The 26661-nt window shown below is 40.8% G+C and overlaps 1 protein-coding gene across 7 annotated transcripts in view; it reads right to left on the bottom strand.

The window, feature by feature from the left end:
- LOC105468415 (cullin 4B) overlaps nt 1-26069 on the bottom strand; it is a 49607-nt gene extending 23538 nt beyond the window's left edge. For 3 of the 7 annotated variants that reach the window (XM_011718556.2, XM_011718554.2, XM_011718555.2), the window contains exons 1-4: nt 25935-26069; nt 25089-25168; nt 10889-11431; nt 8726-8841 (exon numbers count right to left, since the gene is read on the bottom strand). In XM_011718556.2, coding sequence (XP_011716858.2) covers nt 8726-8841; nt 10889-11431; nt 25089-25155 — 726 coding nt within the window. In that variant the 5' untranslated portion in view covers nt 25156-25168; nt 25935-26069. Of the gene's footprint in view, nt 1-8725; nt 8842-10584; nt 10730-10888; nt 11432-12180; nt 12277-25088; nt 25169-25934 lie in introns of those variants that run through there. The other 4 variants (XM_011718557.2, XM_011718559.3, XM_011718558.3 and 1 more) reach the window with 4 other exon arrangements.
- Nucleotides 26070-26661: the final 592 nt, after the last annotated feature.

Raw genomic sequence — 26661 nt, 5'->3', positions numbered from 1 at the left:
AAAAATTAGCCGGGTGTGGTGGTGTGCACCAGCTACTCGGGAGGATGAGGCAGGAGAATCACATGAACCCGGGAGATGGAGGTTGCAGTGAGCCGAGATCATGCCATTGAATTCCAGCCCAGGTGACAGTGCGAGACTCTGTCTCAAAAAGGGAAGGGAAGGGAAGGGAAGGGAAGGGAAGGGAAGGGAGGGGAGGGGAGGGGAAGGGAGGGGAGGGGAGGGGAGGGGAGGGGAGGAGAGGGGAGGGAAGAGAAGGGAAGGGAAGAGAAGACAAGAGAAGAGAACTTAAAGGAAACCTCTTACACTACAAGAGACAAGTCACCACACCTCATCAGGAAACAGCAGGTCAATTAGATTGAGCAGCTATGGAGGAATAAGAAAGCTGAGACCCTGCTGGCCTGCCCACTTTTCATGTGACCTGAGGCTAGGCCACAGATGCTTAAGGGAATTTATGTTTATTTCATGTGCCTCTCTGTTCACACAGGTCCTTTGTGGACTGTCCCCTTTTCACCTTTAGTATTCCTCTCATTGCATCTCACCGTTCCTTTTGAATGAATGACTGTTTTCTCAGCATTTCTTATCTCTCTGCTTAGATTCCGTCATAGGACTTAGTGCGTACTTCATCTTTCCACATCGCCCACTTCCAGTACTTCTCTAAGTCCTATTTATCCCATTTCCTTCTGCTATGTTCCCTTCTCACATAAAACAGTTCTCGGCACATCTACTTATCTTCTCACACAAGATACCACATTCCCTTACTACTCAATTAGGTCCCACTTCTTCCAATAAGTTCTTCTTAATTGACTCAGCTACCAGTGACTCACATGGCACTCGCACCCATCATACCACACTCACTTAGTCACTGAGTCAACACTATGCATCTCCCAACCACTGGATACTTCTTACACAAAACTACTTATCTTTTTATGTGTATATCTTGTCTCTCTGACTCCTTAATGACAGAAAGACATTGTGTGGTCATCTATCTATAAGTTTCTTTAATACTTTTTGAGCTTTGAACCAAGTGAATACATTAAGTATTCAAAAAAACTCTAGCAATGTGTCCTGTATATAGAAAGGGCTTCTAGTATGAGAAAAATTGCCAGAAAACATGTAATTACAATTGAGTGTGCTAGATGCTATGATGAGGATAAGCAGAGAGATGAGGCCCCCTAACCCAGCATTTAAGGGAGGGCAAGTCAGAAAAGCCTTCCTGGGAAGAGGTAAAGGGACAGAGTCCCAAAGACCTACAGGGAAACAGATAAAAAGTTAGTGGAAATAGTGAGAAATCGAAAATTAAGCTGGGCTTTACAGTACACAGTCTCACCTGTGTTTAGCTGGAGGGTGGTTTAAGAATTTTAAGGCAAGAAAGGCAGGAGCATCTAAGGTGAGTTTTGAGGTCAAGTTCGAAGGCAACATTCTGTTTTTCTAATTTAGCCTTGACTGCTTAACCTATAGACCAGATCTAGTCATTTTCCTTCCTCAACAACCTTCCATCAAGCATTTCCTGTACTGTGATGGAGCAATCCCATAATAGGTATAAACAAACAAACAAAAAAACAGAACTATGTGGTACATGGTCTGCTATCATTTATGTAAAAAAGGGACAAAATAAAAACATACACAGCCTTTTTACGTATATAAAACATCTCTGGAAAGATACCAAAAAAACTAATAATATCTGTCACAAAGAGAACTAACTAACTGGGGGACTGGAGGATGGGGTGAAAGCGAGACTTTTCACTACATGCTCTGCAATACTTTTGGGGCTTTGAACCAGAGAAATATATTAGGTATTCAAAAAACTTAAATACTTGCCTTCCCCAATAAAAGCCTTTCTAACTTCCCCACCACCACACTTTTTAGCATGGCGTTCAAGGCCAATCTTACCATTTTCATCTCATGTCTGATTATAACTTTTTTTTAGATGGAGTCTTGCTCTGTTGCCCAGGTTGAAGTGCAATCTTGGGTCACTGCAACCTCTGCCTCCCGGGTTCAAGTGGTTCTCCTACTTCAGCCTCCCAAGTAGCTGGGATTACAGGCATGCGCTGCCACACTCAGCCAGGTTTTTTTGTATTTTTAGTAGAGCTGGGATTTCACCATGTTGGCCAGGCTAGTCTCGAACTCCTGACTTCAAGTGAACTGCCCACCTCATCCTCCCAAAGTGCTGGATTACATGCATGAGCCACCTTGGCCAACCCTGATTATAACCTTTCACACCCTTTGATCCAAGTACTCCACTTTTCTCACTTTTGGGCAAGATTTGGAGTGGTGTCTCTAAAATGGTGGCTTCCAAAACGTTTTGACCCAAAGCCACAGTAGGAAATCTAATGTCACAATCTATCATACATAAATTTATGTAACTAAAATCTTCACAAACCTACACATCATTACTCTATGTGACGCATTCTGATATTTGCTATTTCATTTCTTTTTAAAAAATGCTGGTCACAAACAATCTAATTTCATGAACCCATTAGAACATAAGTACCTTAGGGTAGGTACTTATGCTCTCTTGCTAGTACTAAGTGCTTTCCATAACCCCAAGGTATCAGTCCAGTTTTGGACACAGTAAGCAGTCATGGATTGAAAAAGGAATGACTGTTTACTAAGTACTCTTCATCCTATTACATGCTGGGATGGTAACAGGAATAAGGAGGTGTTTGAGATAAGCTCTATTTTACTCTAGATCTTTGAAATGTACTTTTAGAAATATATTATTTTAAATATTATGTATTTATTATTTATGTATTTTTACATATTATGCATTATGTATTTATTATTTAAATATTATGTATTTAAATATTTTTACATATTATGCATTACGTATTTATTATTTACACTAATAAAACACTGGGAATCTCTAGAAGTAACAACTATTTGTAATAAACAGATTCTAGATAACTTTACAAGGTTTTTTTTTTTTTTTTTTTTTTTTTTTTTGAAACCTGACTCGCTCTGTCACCTGGGCTGCATTGCAATGGTGAGATCTCGGCTCACTGCAACCTCTGCCTCCTGGGTTCAAGTGATTCTTGTGCCTTAACCTCCCCAGTAGCTCAGATTGCAGGCACGTGCCACCACACCCGGCTGAATTTTGTATTTTTGGTAGAGACTGGGTTTCACCATATTGGCCAGGCTGGTCTTGAACTCCTGACCTCAGTTGATCCGCCCACCTTGGCCTCCCAAAGTGTTGGGATTTCAGGCGCGAGCCACCGCACCCAGCCTTACAAGTCTTTTTAATAAAACTATCTTTTTACTTAAGCTCCCACTAATTACCAGTAAATATGCCGCCTTAAATCCTTTGAAGGTACTTAGGTATAAAATACAGACATTCTAGCAAGCTTCTAACCCTCATTCTTCCAAATCCCAGCCCTTCCCCTCCAAAATCCACAGGATACATAAAAAAATGTGTCTTTCTTCACAAGGATGAGCTAAAAAAAAAGTGTCTGAAAAAAAACACACTCCAAAAATATATATAAACATGTAGCAAATGACATATGCAAATATTTACTGAACAACAGACAATAAAAAAGATAATGAATTTCCGCCAGGGTGTTGAACTCTGGTCACTGGTCTAAGGAGTGGAGTCTTATTTTTCAAGCTATGTTTACAGATAGTAATTAAAGTACATAACAAAAATTCAACAACTGATATAGCAATAGGATCTACATTATCTCTCTTTTTATGTCAAATAAAAATGGCTAAGATACTCTAAATATTCAAAAACTAAGAATCTGTTTAAAGGAAACCAACTATACAATGAAACTTAAACTCCTTTTCTTTTTACTTCCAGTAAACAGGGCTTAAATAAGACTGAAAAATTATCAAGGACAAAGAATTTATAAGTGCACATTTTAAAATTTTTTAGTATTTAATAATCTACTGTATATTTCAAAATAACTTAAAGAGTAGAATTTTAGTTGTACATTTTAAAAAACAGCAACAATAGTACTGATTAACGATTCAGTAAAAAGAGAAATACATAATGCATAATAGAGTAAGCTTTAAGACACCAACAGGGTGACAAAAGTTACATAGAATCCAACTGCTAGTCATCAACAATGCTAAGAATCTAACTGCTTTCTTATAATCACTGACTGCTTAAGCAACCAGATTTTACAATGGATAATCTATACTATTTGATTCTAGTCCTGTGGTCATTTACTCTATAAGTGAATCATTAATAAAGGTTCATCATTTAAGGTTTATTTCACAAACAGATAACTACAGTTCCCATTAATAATAAATAAAATTATTTTCATCAGAATTGAAGTATGAACTAGGCTTGACTTTAAAAATAGCTAGAGATTTATAGGAAAGATAAATGTTATACACTCCTGTACAAACTTCCAGCATCTCCAAAAAAGGTAGCTGATCTTAAACACTGTACTAGGCCAGGCATGGTGGCTCATGCCTGTAAGCCCGGCACTTTGGGAGGCCAAAGCAGGATGACTGCTTGAGGCCAGGAGTTCGAGAACAGCCTAGGCAACATAGCAAGACCCCCATATCTCTATTTAAAACAAAACAAAACAAAACACTGCGACTACTCACACAAAAGTTGAGAACATGAGCTCATAATAGGATTATAAAAATAATCCTATTTAAAATATTACTTATTAATAGTAAAAAACTCACCAAAACCAAAATTCCAACTGTACGATACCACATGTGAAAACAGGACACATTCTTTGTAAGTGTAGAGGGACACTGTTCCTAGAGAGTTCCTGTCTTTTTCTATTATGTTTTTCAATTTCGCTAATGGTGTCTACTGAAGCACATTTGGAATGTAATCTATTTATCAGCCAGCTGCTCTGGCCTAGTGTAGATTTAGAATTTAAAATCATGTGGCTTCAGAGCTCTAAAATAAAATGTAATTTTAAAATAAAGATTTCTTTTCTAAAGACTCAAATATTTACTAGCACTGATGACACATACCAATGCATAGCCGGGACTGTGATAATTACTTTTTTGCGATATTTCATTTACGTCTAAAAAACCTTGCCATATAAGTAGCCATTAGTCTCACCATCTTATAAATGAGGAAACCAAGACTTAGAGAAGTAACTCGCCCAAAGTTATATGACAAGTGACAGATTTGTAACCTAAGGCAGGCTGAACAGCTCAAAAGTCAGTGCATTTAATCAGTCTTACTTGTAGTCAATCAAAAACAAGCCCGCAAACAAACAGAACAGTCAAATGAAAACATATAATCACTGCCTCACACCCACAGGATCTCAAGGTTGTCAAGGAAAGATAATTTTAAAACTCAGGTCCAATTCTAATTTAAAATTACTTTAAAAAGACAATGTTTGCTTACTGCAAGTGTACTTAGAACAGCATGTTCTTTTATAGAAATTAAAAACTTAGTAGGCAGTACATGCAACCCACACTAGGGACTTCCATACTTAAAGATTTAAAGCAAAATGTTTTTTCTTGCAGAAGTAAGTTCTAAGTAGATATATGCCAGTAAGTGTTTACTTCAGAGAAAGAGAGTAGGACACGGGTTTGGAGAACTTTTGTATAACTACATATTTCCACATTATTTCGATTTTAGAAGAGAAGAGTACTTTTTCTTATTTTTTTATTTCCCACTCAGGTAGACTGACAGAGTACTTCTAATTACGTTTCAATGAGTTAAAATCAAACAAGCACCTGAAGTCCAGATTATATGAAATAGCTTTACCTCCTTTATCCTCCTTTTTGAACTTGAACATCTCAAAATAATCTTTCTGAGAACAATCCAAAGGAACATTTATAAAATTAAGGTCAAAAACAGTAAAAGAGCTAAAAACCAATGCTTCTGAATTCATTATAGCAAAAGCAGTAAGGTATTATGAAAAATGCAAACAGTGAAGTTATAAGACTTGTGACTAGGCTAAAAGAAATGCAACTGAACAACAGCATGTAAAACAAAGTACAAGAAAACAAAAACAAAAGATGCAAGCTCTATGCTCTTGAAACGAAAAGATTTAACAGAATCAATATATCAGGAAAAATATTTTCAAAGCAAAAGCTCTGGAAAAATATTTAAGGTAAAGTAAATAGGGTTCATTAACAACTACAATAAACATTTGTTATAAATATGGAATATATAAAATAACACATTATTGAAATTAAATATGCTGTATACCAGCATATCCAAATAAACACCATATACTATCCAAATAAACACCACTTATGCATGCACAGATAAAAATACTACTTCAATGATAAAGAGCTTTTTCCCTAAAGTAAAACAATTTAATTGCTTCAAACACCGCACTACAGTGGTATTCAAAGTACCAGGGTATATTAGTGAGGTAGTACAGGAGTAAAAGTGCAACGAACTAGAAATCCAGCATCTCAGTTTGAGTTGCCCCTGCTCTGCCAATATGTGACTCTGCCAATATGTGACTCTGGGCAGGTTATTCAACTTCTCTGAGACTCAGTCTCTTCATCAATAAACTGGGGATAGGCCGGGCGCGGTGGCTCACACCTGTAATCCCGGCACCTTGGGAGGTGGAGGCGGGTGGATCACTTGAGGTCAGGAGTTCGAGATCAGCCTGGCCAATATGGTAAAATCCTATCTCTACTAAAAATATACAAATTAGCAGGCCGTGGTGGCAGGTGCCTGTAATTCCAGCTACTTGGGAAGCTGAGGCAAGAGGATCACTTGAGCCCGGGAGGTAGAGGCTGCAGTGAGCCGAGATCATGCCACTGCACTCCAGCCTGAGTGACGTAGTAAGACTCCATCTCAAAAATAAATAAATAAATAAATATAAATAAAAAGTGGAGATAGTAACTACTACCCTACGTACTCCAGAAAGGGTTTTCGTAATGCTTATATGAGATAATACAAGATGAATCCCCTTTGCAGGCTGTCACAGACACCACAAAGAAAAATATTGGACCACATGCTCTCTGAAGGCCTTTCCAAGTCAGTTTCATATTTTGACTTTTATTGCTGTACATTTTAGGAGACACACATATAATATGCCAAAAAAGCCATATGAAACGGGCTTATTCTTAAGTAACAGCTTAGTACTACAACTATTAGCTGACATTTACATAGCATTACAATGTTTATAATGTTACACGGCATTATTACTATGTGTTGTGCACTGATTTGAGTATTTTGCGTGTACTGACTAATTTTCACAGCAACAGAAACCGGTGATCTCAATTGACATATTACAAGTGAAGAAGCTATACTGTGGCTTGTAAAAAAGCATGACTCGTGATATCATCATATTTGTAAGATTATAGTGCCTGGAGGTTTTTTCCACAAATATCTTATTTGATTCTTATAAGCAACCTTGTGAGATAGGTAGGGCAAATTATTATTTTCTCTACTTTAGAGAGGAGGAAATTTAAATTGAGAGGGACGGCTGGGTTTGGTGGCTCATGCCTGTAATCTCAGCACCTTGGAAGGTTGAGGTGAGAAGACTGCTGTAGCCCTGGGGTTCAAGACCAGCCTGGGCAACATAGCAAGACCCCTATCTCTTAAAAAAACAGGAAAAAAACTGAGAGGGCTTTAGTACCTGGCCCAATATTACAAGGGTCACAGCAGTCAAAACTAGATCCCAAACCCATCTTCTGACTCCTAATCCAGGATTTGCCCATCACCATACTAGCTCTGCAACTAAAATATACAAATACTGATAAATCGAACCAACATAATTTCTTACAAGGTACTCATTAATACAAAAATTCAAGCTATTGTACTCTGAAGTACTCCGAAATATCTTTCTTGAGATGGAGTTTTGCTCTGGCTGCCCAGTCTGGAATGCAATGGCGCAATCTCGGCTCACCGCAACCTCTACCTCCTGGGTTCAAGCAATTCTCCTGCCTCAGCCTCCTGGGTAGCTGGGATTACAGGCATGCACCACCACGCCTGGCTAATTTTGTATTTTTAGTAGAGACGGGGTTTCTCCATGTTGGTCGGCTGGTCTCGAACTCCTGACCTCAGGTGATCCACCAGCCTTGGTCTCCCAAAGTGCTGGGATTACAGGTGTGAGCCACCGTGCCCGGCCTGAAGTATCTTTTAACACCAAATCCCTGACACTCTAATGAAAGTAACTTCTTGAATTGGTTGTGTGTCAAATACACAGTAGGGAAAAATTTCTCGGTAGCAAGAGATTGCCATTAGTAACTGCCCTTAACATTATATTTAAGTGTAAGGACCCATTTGCTAAGTAAAGAATCTGAACCTCAGACTAAGCTGCTGGACAACAAACTGCTGCTCATTTCTGGGCTAAGGTGCGTCTTGTAGCCCAGGTATTAGAAAAATGTAAAGAGCAAGAAAAAGGAATAGCAAAGTCTACTATTAAGAAGGAGGTAAAATAAAGGATATGAATAATATCTGCATGTCTTGAGGCCTTTCCTATGGGTAGGTAACACAACTAAGAAACAATTATCACAATAGAACGACATGTCACCAGAAATCAACTTTGGGATTCATGCTATAGGATTTCATTATAGGTAGAACTTCTATTACACCAAGGTACACCTAACTGTAATTCCTCATCAGAAGGGTCAAAGATAAGCACAATTTATACCGGTATGACTGTACCCATAGTTTATGTGAGAATACGTGGTCTAATTAAAGAGTTCATCAATTAATTGAGAAACTAAAACTAGAAGGGAACCAAAAGTCTACTTAAGAACCTATTTCAGAAAGCAAAATCAATATATATCCCACCTTAATTTATGTTAATCAAATCTGGTTATGCATATTAATACATACCTGGTACAGTTCTTCTAAATTGTACTTAATTGAAGTACTATTCTGAATAGCTTCCACTGCTTCTTTCAGTTTTTGCCAGGTTTCATCTGTGTAGTTTTCTGGTAATTTAGGCTTATCTAGATGATATGTAAAAGGTTGGTATCAGAATACCATGTCAGATACAGTAACCAAAGATCAATAAAATACAACAGCATTACTCTATTTTTAGGGTAAATTATGATCTTTATAACTATCACACCTAATCATTAAAGTAACCACTGTATTTAAGCTTAATATAAAGAATAAAATTTGAAATGTCATAATACTATTTAAGTCATTTTGACTCACCTATTAAAATTGAAGGTGAGGTTTTTCTCCTATTGATTGTATTGCTTCAAAAAAATAAAAATTCAAGAATGACCATAAAAAACAACAATCCTGATCTTACTTCATCATGTGTAAAACCTAAGTCGACATGAATTTTTAACCTGAGATTTAAAATACTGCCTATGTGCAAGGTACTTTATAAACCTCTTAATCTTCCCAACAATACCCTGAGGAATCTATTTTACAACCGAGGAAACTGAGGCTGGAACTCATTTAGTAAGCTTGCCCAAGGTCATCATAGCTAGTCAATGGCAAAGCTGGGATTCTAATCCAGGTCTGTTTGACCCCCAAATTTATGCAGCATCTATAGAAATGGAAATATCTTAACTCCATGTAGTTTTAAACTACATTTATGAGCAGAGTGAAATTTTTAAAGATTGAAACATCCAAATGACTCCAGAAATCATGTTGCATTTTCAGAATAGAAAGAAACACCTTACTCTAGGCTTTAAACTTCACTGACTAGCAATGAGTGTGGGAAAAAAAGTTTTAATTAGAACATCCAAATGCCTTAATATGCTTTTATCTTAGGAGGGAGAGAAAAAAATCTCTGAAACCAATTTGAAAATGCAACCAGGATCATAACTCATTTAAAAATATTTGGCTATAAAAATACATATATTTTTAAGTGAAATAATGAACACGTTAGTCAATTACAATTCATATTGACTTCAGAAAGCTCTACTATTAAATCATAAACTGAGAACCTGGGTATGGGAAGGTAGTGATATAAAAAAGAAAGAGTTAAAAATAGACAACACCATAGCCCTCTGCTTGAGACAAAATAAGAGTACATTCCTGATTTCCACTCAATGTTAAAAACACAAGCATAGAGAACCTCATCTTCTCAATACTAATATTCAGCCACAAAGCACTTATCTCATAAATATTACTTAAGTTCATTCATTTACTTCCCTATTTAATAAACACTGTAGCACTGATTACCTGGCAGTTAAGGGTGTTGAAAAGTCAGTCAGAAAAACAGAAACACATTCAACAGATAAAAATTCAGCTCAAATACAGTTTTAAAAATTGCTTATTTTATATTTGCATCAATGCATTCATAATACTCTCCTCACATATCTCAAACACGGTCTGAACAAATTTTCCTAAAAGCTGCAAGTCGATACTTTAAAATCCATTTTAGTGATGGAAAAAATAGATGTAGTAATTGTTCCTATCTTTAGACTAGTGGTACACAGACTTACTACTTCTGTGTATACACAATGTTTTTCACTTTCAAACCCTACCTTTGGAAAGAAATACAGAGAACATAAATTTTTCTTCTAATATTGCTTCCAAATGAGTTTCATGAATACAGTGTAAATCTAATTATAAATATTATTTGAGCACAAAAAGATCACTATTGCTACCTGCATTTCTAGGCATTGGATAATGTGGCCTACTGAAGCATAAAAATAAAAATCCCAGCAGTGCCAAGGCTCGCTATGCACCTGAAATAAATAAACCTCTTTAGAATACAAATTTCTCACCTGTAAAATCCGGATCAATCATACCGATTGTCAGTGTTATAAGGAATAACAGATTAAATACAATAGGCTGAAAAAAACCTCAAAATACTGCACAGAAACACCCGGTGTATGCTTCAGCACAAGGATCCTAACCACCCCCGGAAAATGAACCCTCCACCAAAAAAGGACCTCCCCTCCACCTCATTGATTATGCATAAAACATTAGGCCACCTCCAAACTGTTTAATATATTAACATAAATAGAGCACGTGACCCCTCGAGTGTCAAATCCTTATTAGGTGATTATGGATTTTGGCCTTGGTTACCTTTAAAGTTCTTGATCACTAACTTCTTAGCAGAGCCAGGCTTGCTGTTAGCAAAGCTAGAGACGGTGGTAGAAGATTTGGCTAGGCCGTTTGCATGATGCACCGAAGCCACAGAAGAGATTAATATACTCTTATTTTTAAGTTGCTGCTGCTGAGATGTTGCAGCAGTTGGTGAAGATGAGGAGGAGGAGGAGGAGGATTCCTCAGCCATCTTCGCATCAAACCCTACAAACTCCAGGGTGTCTTCAAAACGCAGCTTCTTCTGTATCGGTACGTGGCTGGAAGCAGCCACTGAAACCCCCAGGCAGAAGGACGAGGTTGAAGGGGATGCCGAATCCCTGGGTTGTAAAGGAGGAGTGGAAGAGGAGGAAGAGGTGGAATCAAAGTCTTCTCTCTCGTTACTACTGTTACTGCTGCTACTGCTGCTGCTGTTTAACTTTCTCTTCTTGGCAGAGGTGGGCGGAGTGGTGCTGGTATTACCATCAGTGGCAGATCTGACCTCCTGAGCAGCAGCAGCAGCTGAGGGACTGGGGGAAGAAAAACCTGTTGGAAACATGAAAATAGCGGGGTCAACAGGCAGAGGAGCATCAAAAACCTACGTTTATATGCCTGCGTGCGTGTAGGAGAGAAGGTGGCAATGCTAGAGGGGGAAGGGAAGAAAGAAGAGAGGAGAAACACAGAGGACGAGAAGGAAAGTGAAGGCGGGGGGGGCTACACCGGGGGAATGGGAGGGTTTGGGAAGGCGGATAGGCTGACACCAGGAGTGAGCAGAACGAGGGGGGAGAGCGAATGAGGAGGCAGACAGGTAAACGGCCGTGCCGTCCCCCTCCCCTGCTTTTCGATCTCTCTCCCCCCCTTTCTGCAGGAGCGACTCAGCGAGTCTGTGAGGCTGCAGCTCCTCCTCCTTTTCTCCCTCTCCCTGGGAGGGGAGAGGCTGTGGTTGGGGGAAAGGGGGAGGGGGAAAGAACCAGGGCTTGTTATTGTCAATAGCACAAGAGGCTAAAGATGGCGCCATTTCCGGTCACGCGGCACCGAGGGAGGGGCGGTGCCAACCTCAGGGATTGGGGGTGAGGGAAGCGCTGCAGCCGCCCGGGGGGCGGGTGAGCTCGCGCGTGAGGGGGCGGCTGGGAAGGGGCGGCTAAAGTGCCCCAGACGCTCGCGCTAGTTCGCTCCGGCTCCCGCTCTCCTTCGCGCTCCCCCTTCCTGGCAGCGCCTTCCTTCCCTGGCCCACCGGGGACTCCCACTCGCTCCTTAACGGTCCCGCGGGAAGCTCCGCGCCGCAGCGCCCTTACCGGAAGTGACTGGGCAGACACTTTTCATAGCGCCCAGATCCCGAAGCCCCCAGGCCCGCAGGACTTGAGTTGGGGGGGGAAGGGGGGAGGGAGAAATTGGGGGGAAGAAAAGTGGATGGGAGGAGGGGGCGGGCCTTCGAGACACCTTCGGAGCTCCTGATTGGAGCTTTCTGAAGGCGAGGGGGTGGGGGGGTGGCGGGAGGAACGGGGAGGAGCGGGAAGGAGCCTCGGGGAGGGAAGGTAGTGACGGCGAGGGGCGGAGTGAGCTAGCTGGGAAAACGGAGGAGGAGGAAGAGGAGGAGAGAGGGAGGGACGAAATAAAATGTAAAGGTCCGGGAGAATGGAAACTTTGAAAGAGATAAAGGAATAAGGAGTGGTTGCAAGGCTAGGGGAGTAACCCTAAATAGAGGAAAACATAATCATGCTATTATGCCCGTTACTGGAGAGGAATGTCCCGATGTTAAGATAGGAAAGGAGAAGAAAACGAGCTAAGATAGTAAGAAAAGGACTTTTTGATTCGGTGCCGCTATAAATTGTTTCTCTTTTATCTCAAGGCACCACAGACCCAAGGCTGAATAAGGCCTGAGTTTTGATGCCTTTCTCTTTCATGTAGCTGTAAATCCTTTTATCTTCCTACCAGGAGCATTTTCTAAGCTGGCTGGCCAAATTAAGGGTGTATTCTAAGGCGAAGAAATAGAAAGGTAACTAACCCCTCACCCACTGAGCACTGTGCCCAGGACCGTCCTAACCCCCACTCTATCAGTCCTTAACTCAGTAATTTATAGACCAAAGCTAAGACCCACTTCCTTCTTTTGCCAAATCTCAGCTTACACGCTGTCCCAAAGGAGACATTTTAGAACAATATTGGCAAAAGTTAATGTTTTCTACCAATGTGTTTCATGAGCCCCCCGCTTTACATTTGATGACTGATTTTAAAAATCTTTAGTTAAATTAGCAACAATCAACCTTGTAAATTCCCTGTTGGGAGTTTTTACTTAACCTTGGGGCATTCTCAGAGGGAGGTAACACAATGTCAAATAGAACTAAATTTGCCAACCTGTTGATCATTCTAACTGCAAAAGCATTCAGTGAGCATGTATGGTAAGACACTATGCAAGGTCTCTGCCCTTGAGAAGCCAGTAGGGGAAGATAGTTTCAAAACTAATTTCCATAACAATACTATGACAGATATACAAAGTGCTGTCAGAAGAGGCAAAACAAGAAATTTGGGGGAAATCTGGAATAGGAATAGTTTTACAGAGATTGTGTTTATGCTGTGCCTCAAAGTGGGAGTTGCCAAAAAGACAAGAGGGAACAGGATGAAAGGCATTTTGGGGAATGGAAACAAGGGCAAAGCAAGGAGTGAAAGGGCCTGGCCTGTTTATGGAAACATGGAAAGTGCAGTTTGGCTGGGAAGTAGGATGTCTAGCTGGGAGTAAGGAAGATGAGGCTCAAAAGGGCCTGGCACACCAAGCCAAGAATTTGGAGTCTACTCTGTAGGCAATCATAGATAGCAGGGAGACAATCCAGCAAGCAGAGCTTTTACAAACCAGGAGTGACAGGATTGTGAGTGGAGTAAAAGCAGCTTGTATGGTATAGCTTGTGATAGGTGAATCAGAACCCTGCAAATAAATAACTTTCTAACTTTGTTTAAACAGGCCTACTTGTTTTTGTGTCTTGAAAAGTCCCTGATTAAAATGCAAATCAACCTTTGGCATTATTAAACGATATCATTGCTATTTGATGATAGCCTGCTGAAAGCAAGGCTCTAATGGAACTTAGAACCCAAGGCCCCTGAGAAGGGAGACGGGCCTGAAAAGGGACAGATGGAAGCACTCCTATCTGTTTTGAATATACCACATAGGTTTTTTGGTTTGGTTTGGTTTGGTTTTGGAGACAGAATCTTGCTGTGTCGCCCAGGCTGGAGTGCAGTGGTGTAATCTTGGCTCACTGCAACCTCTGCCTCCTGGGTTCAAGCGATTCTTGTGCGTCAGCCTCCTTGAGTACCTGGGACTACAGGCGCATATCAGTATGCCTGCTAATTGTTTTGTATTTTTAGTAGAGTCAGGGTTTTGCCATGTTGGCCAGGCTGGTCTCAAACTCCTGGCCTCAAGTGATCTGCCGCCTCAGCCTCCCAAAGTGCTGGGCCTACCATATAGTTCTTGCTGCCCAAATAGAAACAGTAAACTCTTAAGGCCAGGAAAGATGCCTTAAAACATTGAGTTTTCCTTTATCGTGTCTCACATTTCACAAAACTCTGAACTACTGTAAACGCAGGGTAAATACTTATTGAATTAACTATTTCATCGCATGTGAATAAAATAATGCTGTGTCTTTATAAGGGAGGATTAACTGGCTCATTTTCAGGATTTAATGAACACAGTTGTTTGTTCTAATTCATGTAGTTAAATTCTTTAGGAGGGTATATGAAGTACTAGCCATTTAAAAAATTACAAATATTAGTGCAACTGAAAGGGAATGGACATAAAGATAAGAGAAAGCTGCTTTTGCCATACAAAAATAAACTTTTCTACTAACCTAAATGAGAGCTGAGTCCTGTTAATATATAACTACATTCTAGTAATAATAGTTCCCTATCTCACATGGTTATCTAAGCCCTTCAGTCTTCTGAGTTATATCTTGGTTTTAAAAAGCACAGATCCGGCCACATGTGGTGGCTCGTGCCTGTAATCCCAGCACTTTGGGAGGCCAACGTGGGTGAATCACATGAGACCAGGAGTTCCAGACCAGCCTGGCCAATATAGTGAAATCCCGTTTCCACTAGAAATACAAAAAGGAGCCGGGCATGGTGGTGTTCGCCTGTAATCCCAGCTACTCAAATGGCTGAGGCAAAAGAATCCCTTGAACCTGAGGCAGAGGTTGTAGAAAGCCAAGATTATACCACTGCACTCCAGCCTGGGCGACAGAATGAGACCTTGTTACAAAACAAACAAACAAACAAACAAAACAAGGCTAGATGGCTCAGGCTTGTAATCCCAAAACTTTGGGAGGCTGAGGCGGGTGGATCATCTGAGGTCAGAAGTTCAAGACCAGCCTGGTCAACATGGCGAAGCCCCATCTCTACTAAAAACACAAAAATTATCCGGGCACGTTGGAGGGTACCTGTAATCCCAGCTACTCAAGAGGATAAGGCAGGAGAATCACTTGAACTCAAGAGGTAGAGGTTGCAGTTAGCTGAGATTGCACCACTGCACTCCTGCCTGGGCAACAGAGCAAGACTCTGTCTCAAAAAAAAAAAAAAAAACACAAAAACCTCCCAAGTTGGTTTGTAAAATATCTTTTACATCAAGAACCAACTAACTGAGGCTAGCTGAAGAACAGAAGCATATATTCTATACACCCAAATGTTTGCCAACCAATGTTAAACACATTCTCAACATTAAAATACATTTTCAAGGTTGAACTCATGGGAGCCACACTAATCAAGATGTGTAATGTGGGACACCATACAATTATAGCCATTATCAGACTAAACCAGACTGGGCACTTAACACATATTCCATATTTAGGATCTTTCATCTTGTGAGTTCAACTCATACCTTAGAAACATTAATTAAACTTTACAATGCTGCCACATGAGGTGTAGTTATTATTGGCCGCCTTTTAACCAAGCTGTTTATAAAGGTAAGTATATGCGTAAAGGAAGAAATACAAAGACAGGGGACTTGCTTTTATAATGTCAATTCCTTTATTTCTGTGGACATCTCCCTAAAAAGGCAGAGTGTAACCCATTTCCCCTTTTTGATCACAGGGATTCCCCAGTGTGCTTGGGGAATCAAGATGTGTAATGTAAAATGCCATACAGTTATAGCCATCTGAGGTGCTTTAGGTCCTCTCCAGATATCTCATACCAGTGGCTTGCCACTAGACAGACCCTCCTAGAAGCCTTCTTATCCAATGGGTGGGATTCTCCTTAGGAATGGGAGAGACTGCTTGCCCAGGAGAATCTGAAGATCTTTCTGAGAATGCATAAAACCAAAACAAAACAAAACAGAAAAAACGGCTGGGCACAGTGGCTCACGCCTGTAATCCCAGCACTTTGGGAGGCCAGGGTGGGTGGATCACTTGAGGCCAGGAGTTTGAGACCAGCCCGGCCAACATGGCGAAACCCCGTCTCTACTAAAAATACTAAAATTAGCCAGGCATGGTGGTACACACCTGTGATCCTAGCTACTTGGGAGGCTGAAGCAGGAGAATCGTTTGAACCCAGGAGGCAGAGGTTGCAGTGAGCCAAGATTGCACCACTGCACTCCAGCCTGGGTGACAGAGTAAGACCTTGTTACCAAAAAAAAAAAAAAAAAAAAAAGTGTAAAAAAAAAATACTGCTAGGTAAAAGGCAGTCCATTTTCTTCATCTACTTTTCTGAAGGACCATCTTTGAAGCACGAAAATACAGAGAAGGCAAACTAAGCAATGCTGAGATGGTAAAGATTGTATCATAATAAGGGCTTTGTTATGCTGTCAACACCAATGGGCTGCTGAGGAGGCCAAAGCTCAAGCAAAAATAATCCAACTACACAACGTGAATTCATCCATTTCCCATCTTGGGATTGCTATATAAAAGCAAGGAAAGTAATAACATGTGCTGAACCTATGTGCTAAGTAAAATGTAAATAGATAACACAGATTTCGTGTGTGTGTGTGTGTGTGTGTGTGTGTGTGTGTGTATGTATATATATATATATTTTTTGAGACGGAGTTTCGCTCTTGTTGCCCAGGCTGGAGTGCAATGGTGCTATGTCAGCTCACTGCAACCTCCGCCTCCTGGGTTCAAGCGATTCTCCTGCCTCAGCCTCCCAGGTAGCTGGGATTGCAGGCATGCAGCACCACGCCCAGCTAATTTTGTATTTTTAGTAGAGACAGGGTTTCTCCATGTTGGCCAGGCTGGTCTCGAACTCCTGACCTCAAGTGATCCGCCCACCTCAGCTTCCCAAAGTGCTGGGATTACAGGTATGAGCTACCGCGCCCAGCCAGATTTCATATTTTTAACAAAATTGTTTATCTTACATCGCCTGAAGTTACTGACTTGGTACATCAACCATTCAAGCACTTCTTTCCTTAGCTCAGAGATTTTATCTGTCATACCTGTGAACCATCTGGAAAGCAGATTTAAGGACTAAAAGTTAGAGATAGGCTGTTTTCCCTGAGGGTCTGGGAGTGGGGAGCCAGACCAGCCATAGTTGACTTCTTCCTTGGGTGCTGCCAAGCACTTGCTTATTATGGAATTGCTGGTCCTATATATATATTTGGCGAGCTGATGTGCCATGGCATGGGCCTATTTTTAACATTCTGTTTACTTTATCAATGTCTCTCAAAGTCCCTCCAACCCCACCCTGCTCAATGTTTGATCTAATGTCATTCAGCTTTTCTTTTTCTCACAGACAAGGCCAGTTTAGATTTTTTTTTTTTTTTTTTTTTTTGAGACAGAGTCTGGCTCTGTCACCCAGGCTGGAGTGCAGTGGCGCAATGTCGGCTCACTGCAATCTCCATCTCCCAGGTTCAAGTGATTTTCCTGCCTCAGCCTCCCAAGTAGCTGGGATTACAGGTGTGCGCCACCACGCCCAGCTAAATTTTTTGGTATTTTTAGTAGAAATGGGGTTTCGCCATGTTGGCCAGGCTGGTCTCGAACTCCTGACCTCAGGTGATCCACGCACCTCGGCCTCCCAAAGTGGTAGGATTACAGGCGTGAGCCACTGCACCCAGTGCCAATTTAGATTTAAATCTGGGGTTCCCAACTCACCATACAATAGAATGACCTGGGAGTTGTTTTTGTTTTTTAATCTTTACCCAGGTCCAAACCTAGTCAGTCCAATTCAATCAGAATCTCTGCGAGGAGGACCTCAATTATCAGTATTTTTAAGAAGCTCTTGGCCAGGTGCGGTGGCTCATGCCTGTGCCTGTAATCCCAGCACTTTGGGAGGCCGAGGCAGGAGGATTGCTTGAAGCCAAGAGTTCAAGACCAGCCTGGTCAACAAAATGAGACCCTATCTCTATCAAAAAATAAAAACAAAAAATTAGCTGGCTGTGGTGGCACATGCCTGTAGTCCCAGCACTTTGGGATGCTGAGGTGGGAGGATTGCTTGAGCCCAGGAGTTCCAGCTGCAGTGAGCTATGATGGTGCCAATGCACTCCAGCCTGGGTGACAAAGTAAGACTCTGAAGGGGCGGGGGGGGGGGGGCGGAAAGCAGCTCTCCAGGTAGTTCTACATACCTCCAAGGTTGAGAAACCGTAGTTGTAGGTGAAGTAAGTATGCCTTGTGATTTGAATGGGGCTGATAAGCCCTTATATTCCCTTTAATGCCTGAAATGTCATGATTATTTATTCACTCATTTGGATAACACATTGCCTCCTTCTCTAGGAATCTTTTAAAGTGCAAATTAGCCAAGGAGACTTAGTTCCTAACCCTTTAAGGTGAATGCCTCTTGGAGGAAAAAGGCTAATAGGAAAGTCCTAGGAGCCTGTAGGTAAACAGAACTAGGAGAAGCCACTGCAATAGGGAGTGGTGAGAGGTGAAGTTGCCAACCAGGAAGGAAAGATTTCTGAGAGTACATTTTGCTGACCTCACAGTATTGCCTAGGGCCAATCCTGCTTTTTGATGACTGCATATTTAAAACCTAATCAAGTTTGACAGCTTATCTAAGCCGCCAAAATCATACTAAAATAAAATTTAAATATTTTTATAAGCAAAGCAGAGAGCAGAGATTGGGTATGTAGGTTTAGAGCTATCCCTAAATGCCCAACTTTTAAATTATCACTCACCTTAGGGAAGTTTCTATTACCAAATCATGTATTTTTTCTCCTTCTATTACTAAATGTCCTTTATTCCCACCAACAGCATTATTTCTGTCTCCAATTCCTTTGGTCATTCAACAAAAATGTATTGAGCAACTACTCTCGGCAAGGCATGGTGCTAGACGTCGTGAGAGAATACAGAATAACACAAAATTCAATTTGCAGTTGATTTCACAGTTTTCCAAAGCACTTTCACATACAATCTTATTTTATCCTCATAAACACACTATGAGATAGATCAAGTACCATCCCCACTGTACAGATAAGAAATAGGCTCAGCAAAGGAGGTTAAAATTACTTGTTAAAGTCACAAAGCACACAGGCCTAAGTTCAGTTCTTCACTGACTCCAAATACAGTACTTCCCATAGTTTACAGTTTTGTAAGGAGACTCACCATAAAAATAGTCTCAAGTAGTAGACAAGTTAGAAAAAGACGTTCAGAGCCCCACTCACAAAGAGAAAAAAAAAATGAAGAATAAGAAAATAACTCCTTTATTGAGATGAGCCAAATCAAAATGCCCAAAAGGAGACCAAGCTTGCATGCAGTTCAGGCCACCATCAAGCAGATAGGACAAAACAGCAGGCAATGCACATTTAAGGAGATGGTGGCAATTTTGTTCTTGAGAATCAGTTTATTCTCTGGCTGGACCCTCAGCCAGTGGCTGATCTTCACAAGAGGTAGAAACTGGCTGCTTCTCCTGGCCAAATCCAGGAAAACAGTGAAGGAACCCTGCCCGCAGACATATTACGATCTACTCCCTTAGTATACAAAGACAACCCTTGCCCTCCATTCTCAATTGGCAATGTAGGTTTAGAGCTATCCCTAAATGCCCAACTTTTAAATTATCACTCACCTTAGGGAAATTTCTATTACCAAGTCATATATTTGGTGGGTAAGGCACACAATTACAAGACAGAGTGACAAAGGCTGCTATGAGAACGCAGAGGCAGGACACCTGGCCCAGCCTAGGAGGGTGAGGTGGGGTGCAGTGGAGGAAGGGAAGGGAGTTAAGAATAGCTTCCAGAGAAAGAAATCCAATTTAAATCCCCGAGAGTGAGTGGGAATTAGCCAGACAAAGGGAGTGAAAGGGAGCAGGGGGCATAAAGAAAGAAGATAGGAAGCACATTTAAATCCTAAAGGAAGCGAGAATAAGGCACATTCAGGACATTGCAAGGAGACTAGTTATTAGAGTGTAACTTCATCCCTAACCAGAAACTCTGAAGAGCTAATGAAGGAAATGAAGGCAGCATCCCAATCTCAAGTCTGGTACAGCAATCTTAGGCCTCTTAGCACCAAATCTTACTCATATACCCTGCTTGCTGTTGGAGCTGTGGCTACAGATAACACTTCTTGCCTTGAGCCACACTGGTTCAGGAACTGGATTTACAGGTCAGGCTCACTCTTAGATATAGGAGGTGAGAATCACAAAGGGCGAGAATAGGGTTTGACACGTGCAAAATAAGACAAGGGCAGACTTGATAATAAGAACCACAATACTGGGCAACACTACAGAAATTCAGATGAACTACAGCAGGGTTTGGAAACTACAGCCCATGAACCAAATCCTGTCCTTTACCTGTTTTTGTAAATAAAGTTTTATTGGAACATTGCAATATTTATTTGTCTACGTGTTTTCTGTGGCTGCTCTTATGGTAAAACAACAGAGTTTAGAGTTTTGAAACAGACCATATGGTCCACAGAGCCTAAAATAGTTCCTACTAGTTCTTAACAGGAAAAAAAATTGCCAATCCTTGCATTTGAATATACTAATTGTTAAAAATAGAGACATGGCACAAAGGCGAAAGTGATTTAGGACATGCTAAGGATTTTCTATTCCTAGTCTGCATGCAGACCTCAAAGGATGGCAAGAGAATATTCTTTGATAAGAAAATGGCTAAATAAATTGTGGTATAGTCACATAATGAAATATTATACAGCATTGAACAATGAATAAATTACAGCCATGTGCATAAGTCTCAAACAATGTTATGTGAAAAACACAAATCATGAAAGAATACCTACAATTTGATAACTTTTAAAATAAAGCTCAAAAATAAGAAAAACTTACAGATATATAATATGGTAAAGGTATTAAAGTATAGAAGGAAAATAGCTGGGTGATATGGCATGCACCTGTCGTCCCAGCTACTTGGGAGGCTGAGGCAGGAGGATCACTTGAGCCCAGGAGTTCGAGACTAGCCTGAGCAACACAGGGAGATAACAACAAAAAAGCGGGGGGGAGTAATTAATATAAGATCCAGGATAGGAGATTGCTCTAGGGGAAGTGTGGGAGGAAAATTTAGGGAAGGGGAATTTAGGTAGATTCAAAAGCATCAGTAATGTTCTAGTTCTTATGCACAGATGATGGAGTCCTGGATGTTTAATAATTATGCTCCATAAATTACACATCATACATCTTTTGTATGTATTAAAATTACACAAGTCACCATAGTGTTTGCAGAAATTTTTTAAAATTAAAAAAATTAAATAAGGCCGGGCGCAGTGGCTCAAGCCTGTAATCCCAGCACTTTGGGAGGCCGAGACGGGCGGATCACAAGGTCAGGAGATCGAGACCATCCTGGCTAACATGGTGAAACCCCGTCCCTACTAAAAATACAAAAAAAACTAGCCGGGCGAGGTGGTGGGCGCCTCTAGTCCCAGCTACTCGGGAGGCTGAGGCAGGAGAATGGCGTAAACCCGGGAGGCGGAGCTTGCAGTGAGCTGAGATCCGGCCACTGCACTCCAGCCTGGGCGACAGAGCGAGACTCCGTCTCAAAAAAAAAAAAAAAAAAAAAATTAAATAAAAAGGCTTTTTAAAAAAAGTTTCAAGACAGGAAGTGGTGACTTGTTGAAGGCAGACCGTGGCAGTATGCAGAAAGAATAGCTGGCAGAGATAACAAATGGCAACTAGGATTGATTTTTGTAACATTTAAGCATACCTTGTGGATTTTTGGAAATTACTTAAGGGCAGAGGATGCACCCTCCAACCTGGTGGAAGAATGGACTCTCTGTGGTCCACAACATGGGGGCTTAACGTTGTAATCTGTATATTAATCATACAAATCCAAACTTAAGGCCAGGCACAGTGGCTCACGCCTGTAATCCCAGCACTTTGGGAGACCGAGGTGGGCAGATCACGAGGTCAGGAGATCAAGACCATCCTGGCTAACACCGTGAAACCCCGTCTCTACTAAAAATACAAAAAGAAATTAGCTGGGCGTGGTGGTGGGCACCTGTAGTCCCAGCTACTTGGGAGGCTGAGGCAGGAGAATGGCGTGAACCCAGGAGGTGGAGCTTGCAGTGAGCCAAGATTGTGCCACTGCACTCCAGCCTGGGTGACAGAGTGAGACTCTGTCTCAAAAAAAAAAAAATAAAATAAAATAAAAATCCAAACTTAATTTGTAGTATCAGGATGGTGAGATCTAGAGATCTATGGATTACTTGAAAAGGGGAACAGTGTGTACAAAGACATGGAGGCATGAGAAAGATCATAGCCCATTTAGGCAACTGTTTAAGTACAGTTGACCCTTGAACAATTGGGGTTTAAACTGTGATGGTCCATTTATACACTTATTTTTTAAATAAATACAGTCAACCCTCTGCATGAGCTGGTTCCACATCAGCAATCAAACACGGATGGAAAATACAGGATTTGCAGGATTGGAAACCTGTAAATGGAGGGCCAACTTTTTGTATCTGTGGGTTCTGCAGAGCTGACTGTGGGAGTCGAATGTGCACAGATTTTGGTATCTGCAGCGTTCCTGGAGCCAGTTCCCTGCAGATACCTTGAAACAACCATATTACCATGCTGTGTGACTGATGTTCAGTAGGCCTGTGGAGGAATGGTGAGAGATGAAGACAGAGAGGTGGGCTGGGTTCAGATCATGGCGAATATTGTATGTCATCCTCCAGAGTTTAGATTCTATCTAGTAAGTCATGGGTAACCATTGAAGGGCATCAAATGTGGAAGGGAGTAATATAACCAGAGGTACAGTTAGAAATGTCCAGGTCTTGGCCAGGCACGGTGGCTCATGCCTGTAATCCCAGCACTTTAGGAGGCCGAGGCGAGTGGATCACTTGAAGTCAGGAGTTCAAGACCAGCCTGACCAACATGGTGAAACCCTGTCTTTATTTAAAAAAATACAAAATTAGCCGGGTGTAGTGGCTCATGCCTGTAATTCCAGTTACTTGGGAGGCTGAGGCAGGACAACTGCTTGAATCCGGGAGGCAGAGGTTGCAGGGAGCCAAAATCATGCCATATAGCACTCCAGCCTGAGCAACAAGAGCGAAACTCTGTCTCAAAAAAAAAAAAAAAAAAGAAAAGAAAAGAAAAGAAAAAGAAAAAGAAATGTCCAGGTCTCAACAACCTTTGACTACAAAGTAAGGTGAAATCTCCACTCAGTCCCTGTTCCCCAACTAAATCCAGCCCCCAAAGGTAATCTCAGTTAAATTTGCTGATTAAAGATCTTTTTTTATACATTTAACCAACATGCAGAGTTTTTGCTTTTTTTTAAAAAAAAAATCACACAGTAAAAATTTTTCTGTGACTTTATTTTTTGCTTAATATTATATCATGAACATCTTTCCTTGTCACTATACACAGATCTACTTCACTATTTTTAAGGACAACATACTATACTATATATGGATACATATTCCTGTAACTTAAAAAAATCTAATTATCACACGTTATTGTTGTTGCTTTTTTCTCTTACCTCATGTTGCTGAACAGACAATTTCCTTTGTTTCTTTTTTCAACTATTAGTGTTTTGGAAGTTCTACATACTATTTACATTCTATTAATGGTCACCTTTCAGTTCTGTTTAGTTATGCAAATAATATATAAACATTCTTTTTGTAAGAAAAAATTTAAACAATATAGAAGAATATAGGATAAAAAGTGTAAGTGTTGGTTGTCAGACAAGCATACAAAAAAGAAAAATAAATAAAATAAAATTAAAAGTGTCTCTTTTACCTGTTAAATTTGGTGCATCACCTTCCTCAGCATTTATGTACATATATACTTGTATATATACAAATAGGAAGCTTTCATATTTTTAAAATGGCATAATTACTGTACATATAGCTCTACAATTTGCTTTTTTCACTTAATATATATTAGAGATCTGTCCATGACAGTATATAGAGATCTACCTCATTCTTTTTAAGGGCTGTATACTATTTTACAGTAAAAATATACCATATTCTATTAAACTATTCCCCTATTTTTGGACATTTGGTTATTTCCAATTTTTGTGACTACAAACATGCTCCAATGAACATCCTTGTAACATAAATCTGTGCATGTATAAAAGTATTTCTGAGGATATATTTGAAAAAGTAGAATTGGGTCAAGGGGAAGGTATATTTAAAATTTCGATACACTGTTATATTTACCCTTCAGAAATGTTGTGCCAACATATGATCCCCACCTTCTGAATGACCGTTAACTGCCCCATATCCTTAGTAACACTAAATTTTATCAGACCTTAAAGTTTTTGCCAAAATATTACATGAATTCATTCTCACTATAAAGCAACAAAAACAAAGTAAAAGCAGGAGTGCCCTCTTGACCACTATCCCCTGATCCCAATTTTCTCTGGGAAAACTTGTTTCTACCATGCTATTAATTTTTTTTTGTTAATTGTTTCATTACTCTTGATCTTCTGGTCTTCTGAAGAATTTCCTTCTTTTTCCTTTTTTTTTTTTTTTTTTTTGAGACGGAGTCCCGCTTTGTTGACGAGGCTGGAGTGCAATGGCACAATCTCCGCTCACTGTTCCCTAGTGGCTTGGATTACAGGCGCGTGCCACCACGCCCAGTTAATTTTTGTATTTTTAGTAGAGACGGGGTTTCACCATGTTGGCCAGGCTGCTCTCGAATTCCTGACCTCAGGTGATCCTCCCCCGCAACCCCTCCTCCCCCGTCACCACCCCCCGCCCTCGCCTGCCGGCCTCCCAAAGTGTTGAGATTACAGGTGTGAGCCACCGCACCCGGCCCTGAGGAATAATTTCATAATAATTTACTCAAGCTTCCTAGACATGCTGTTAACAATTATTTAGATTAACTCTTGAGTTTTACTAGTTCATTTACTTACCACCATTTTTAGAGGTAGTAGCCTCATCATCACTCCCATCTCCTGATCCAGATGACTGTGACATCATCTGTCCTTTGGGTCTATGATAGAAAACAGATAATTCACTTTTACAGCAGTCCTCTCCCATATCTGTACAGTGTTATGAATTCATTGACTGTGGTTTCCCAGCCAATTTTATCCTATTTGTTCGATATCAAGGAAATCATCAAAATTTTGGTCTGCTAATCACATCCTTCCTTGCTAACCTTTGCAATTTTAGTGCTATTCTTTTACTTGTTTTTTTCTTCTGTCATTTAAAGCTGATTCGGGTAGGAAAACACATTTGTTAAGACTCTCTTAAATTGGAAGCCTGACATGCCCTTTTAAATTACAACGGCTTGAACTCCTACTGGCTTGAATGTCAACAAAACAGATTCCCCTCAAAGTGTCCTCCAGCTATTTCTGGAGGTTCTTCAAAATACTCTCTCACGATCTGAATCAGGTCACAGATTTTCTTCTGTTGCTGCCTCTTCATCAAGTTGCAGTGCTATGGTTGTTGAAGGCCATCTTGTGATCACCACTTTTCTGGGTAGGATCTTCACAAATAACTATGACTCTAACGAGCTTTTCCCTAAGTTATCCACATCACAGGTGAGTAAAGGCTGTAACTTTTAACATACCTCTTATAAATATTTGGGAATAACGAAACCTAGCACAACATTGAGAATAACTTAAAATTGCCTAAAAATATGGCTTTGCTTAGGTCTTGTGACCCATAACCAGGTACATAACCAGGTCCACCTTCAATAAGTTCCTAAACAAGATCCTCCCCACATTCCAAAATCTCAAAAGGGCATGTTAGCTCACCGTCAGTCACTTGAGGATCCGTTGTGTTCTAAGGTCCAATCTGTCTAAAGCAGAGGATTGGGAAGACCTTTTGAAAACACATTAGCAATGCCCGCCCTTTCAGGCTAGGTCCTGCCCACTGAGACTGGACTTCCTGTGTATTTAACACCTTCCAGGATGATAGACAGCAGATCTGACCAATCTTTGCAGGGGGAAACCCCACTAGACTAACAAGAAAAACAAAACGAAAATTTCAAATGATCTCAGAGTTATACAGTTCCCAAAGTCTGGGTTATTCTCTAATAATACTACCTATGGGACTTCAACAGATAAGCCAAGGTTGTTCTATACCAAGACTGGCAGTTTCTAAACTAAACTGCTGGGGAGGGATTGTGTCTTCACAATTGGGTAGTGCTGACATCACCCTCATGGGGAGGGGGAGGGGCATCAGGGTAATGCTGACATCTCCAAGGGGAGAGGGAGGGGCATCAGGCTCTCCACGTGGTCTCTGCTGAGCGGGAAAAGGTGGGGGATGGGAGACGGGAACTGGAGCCTTCTAAGAGCCGAAGTCTAGGCTCCTGTTCCGCCATTGCTGGCGTGGGTAAGGGTGAGTCTGCATTTCTTTTTCCCCATGGCGTTTGGCTTGACGAGATTAGCTATCTACAATTTTCTCGATTGCTAGATTGCTCGTTTTTTGGTCCTTTGTCTTGAGAGAAGAGTTTTGTTAAGGCTTTAGTCTGTATCTGTT

The sequence above is a fragment of the Macaca nemestrina genome, chromosome X, assembly GCF_043159975.1.
Source record: "Macaca nemestrina isolate mMacNem1 chromosome X, mMacNem.hap1, whole genome shotgun sequence".
In the NCBI taxonomy this organism is placed as follows: domain Eukaryota; kingdom Metazoa; phylum Chordata; class Mammalia; order Primates; family Cercopithecidae; genus Macaca; species Macaca nemestrina.
This window is presented reverse-complemented; position numbering and strand designations above follow the sequence as displayed.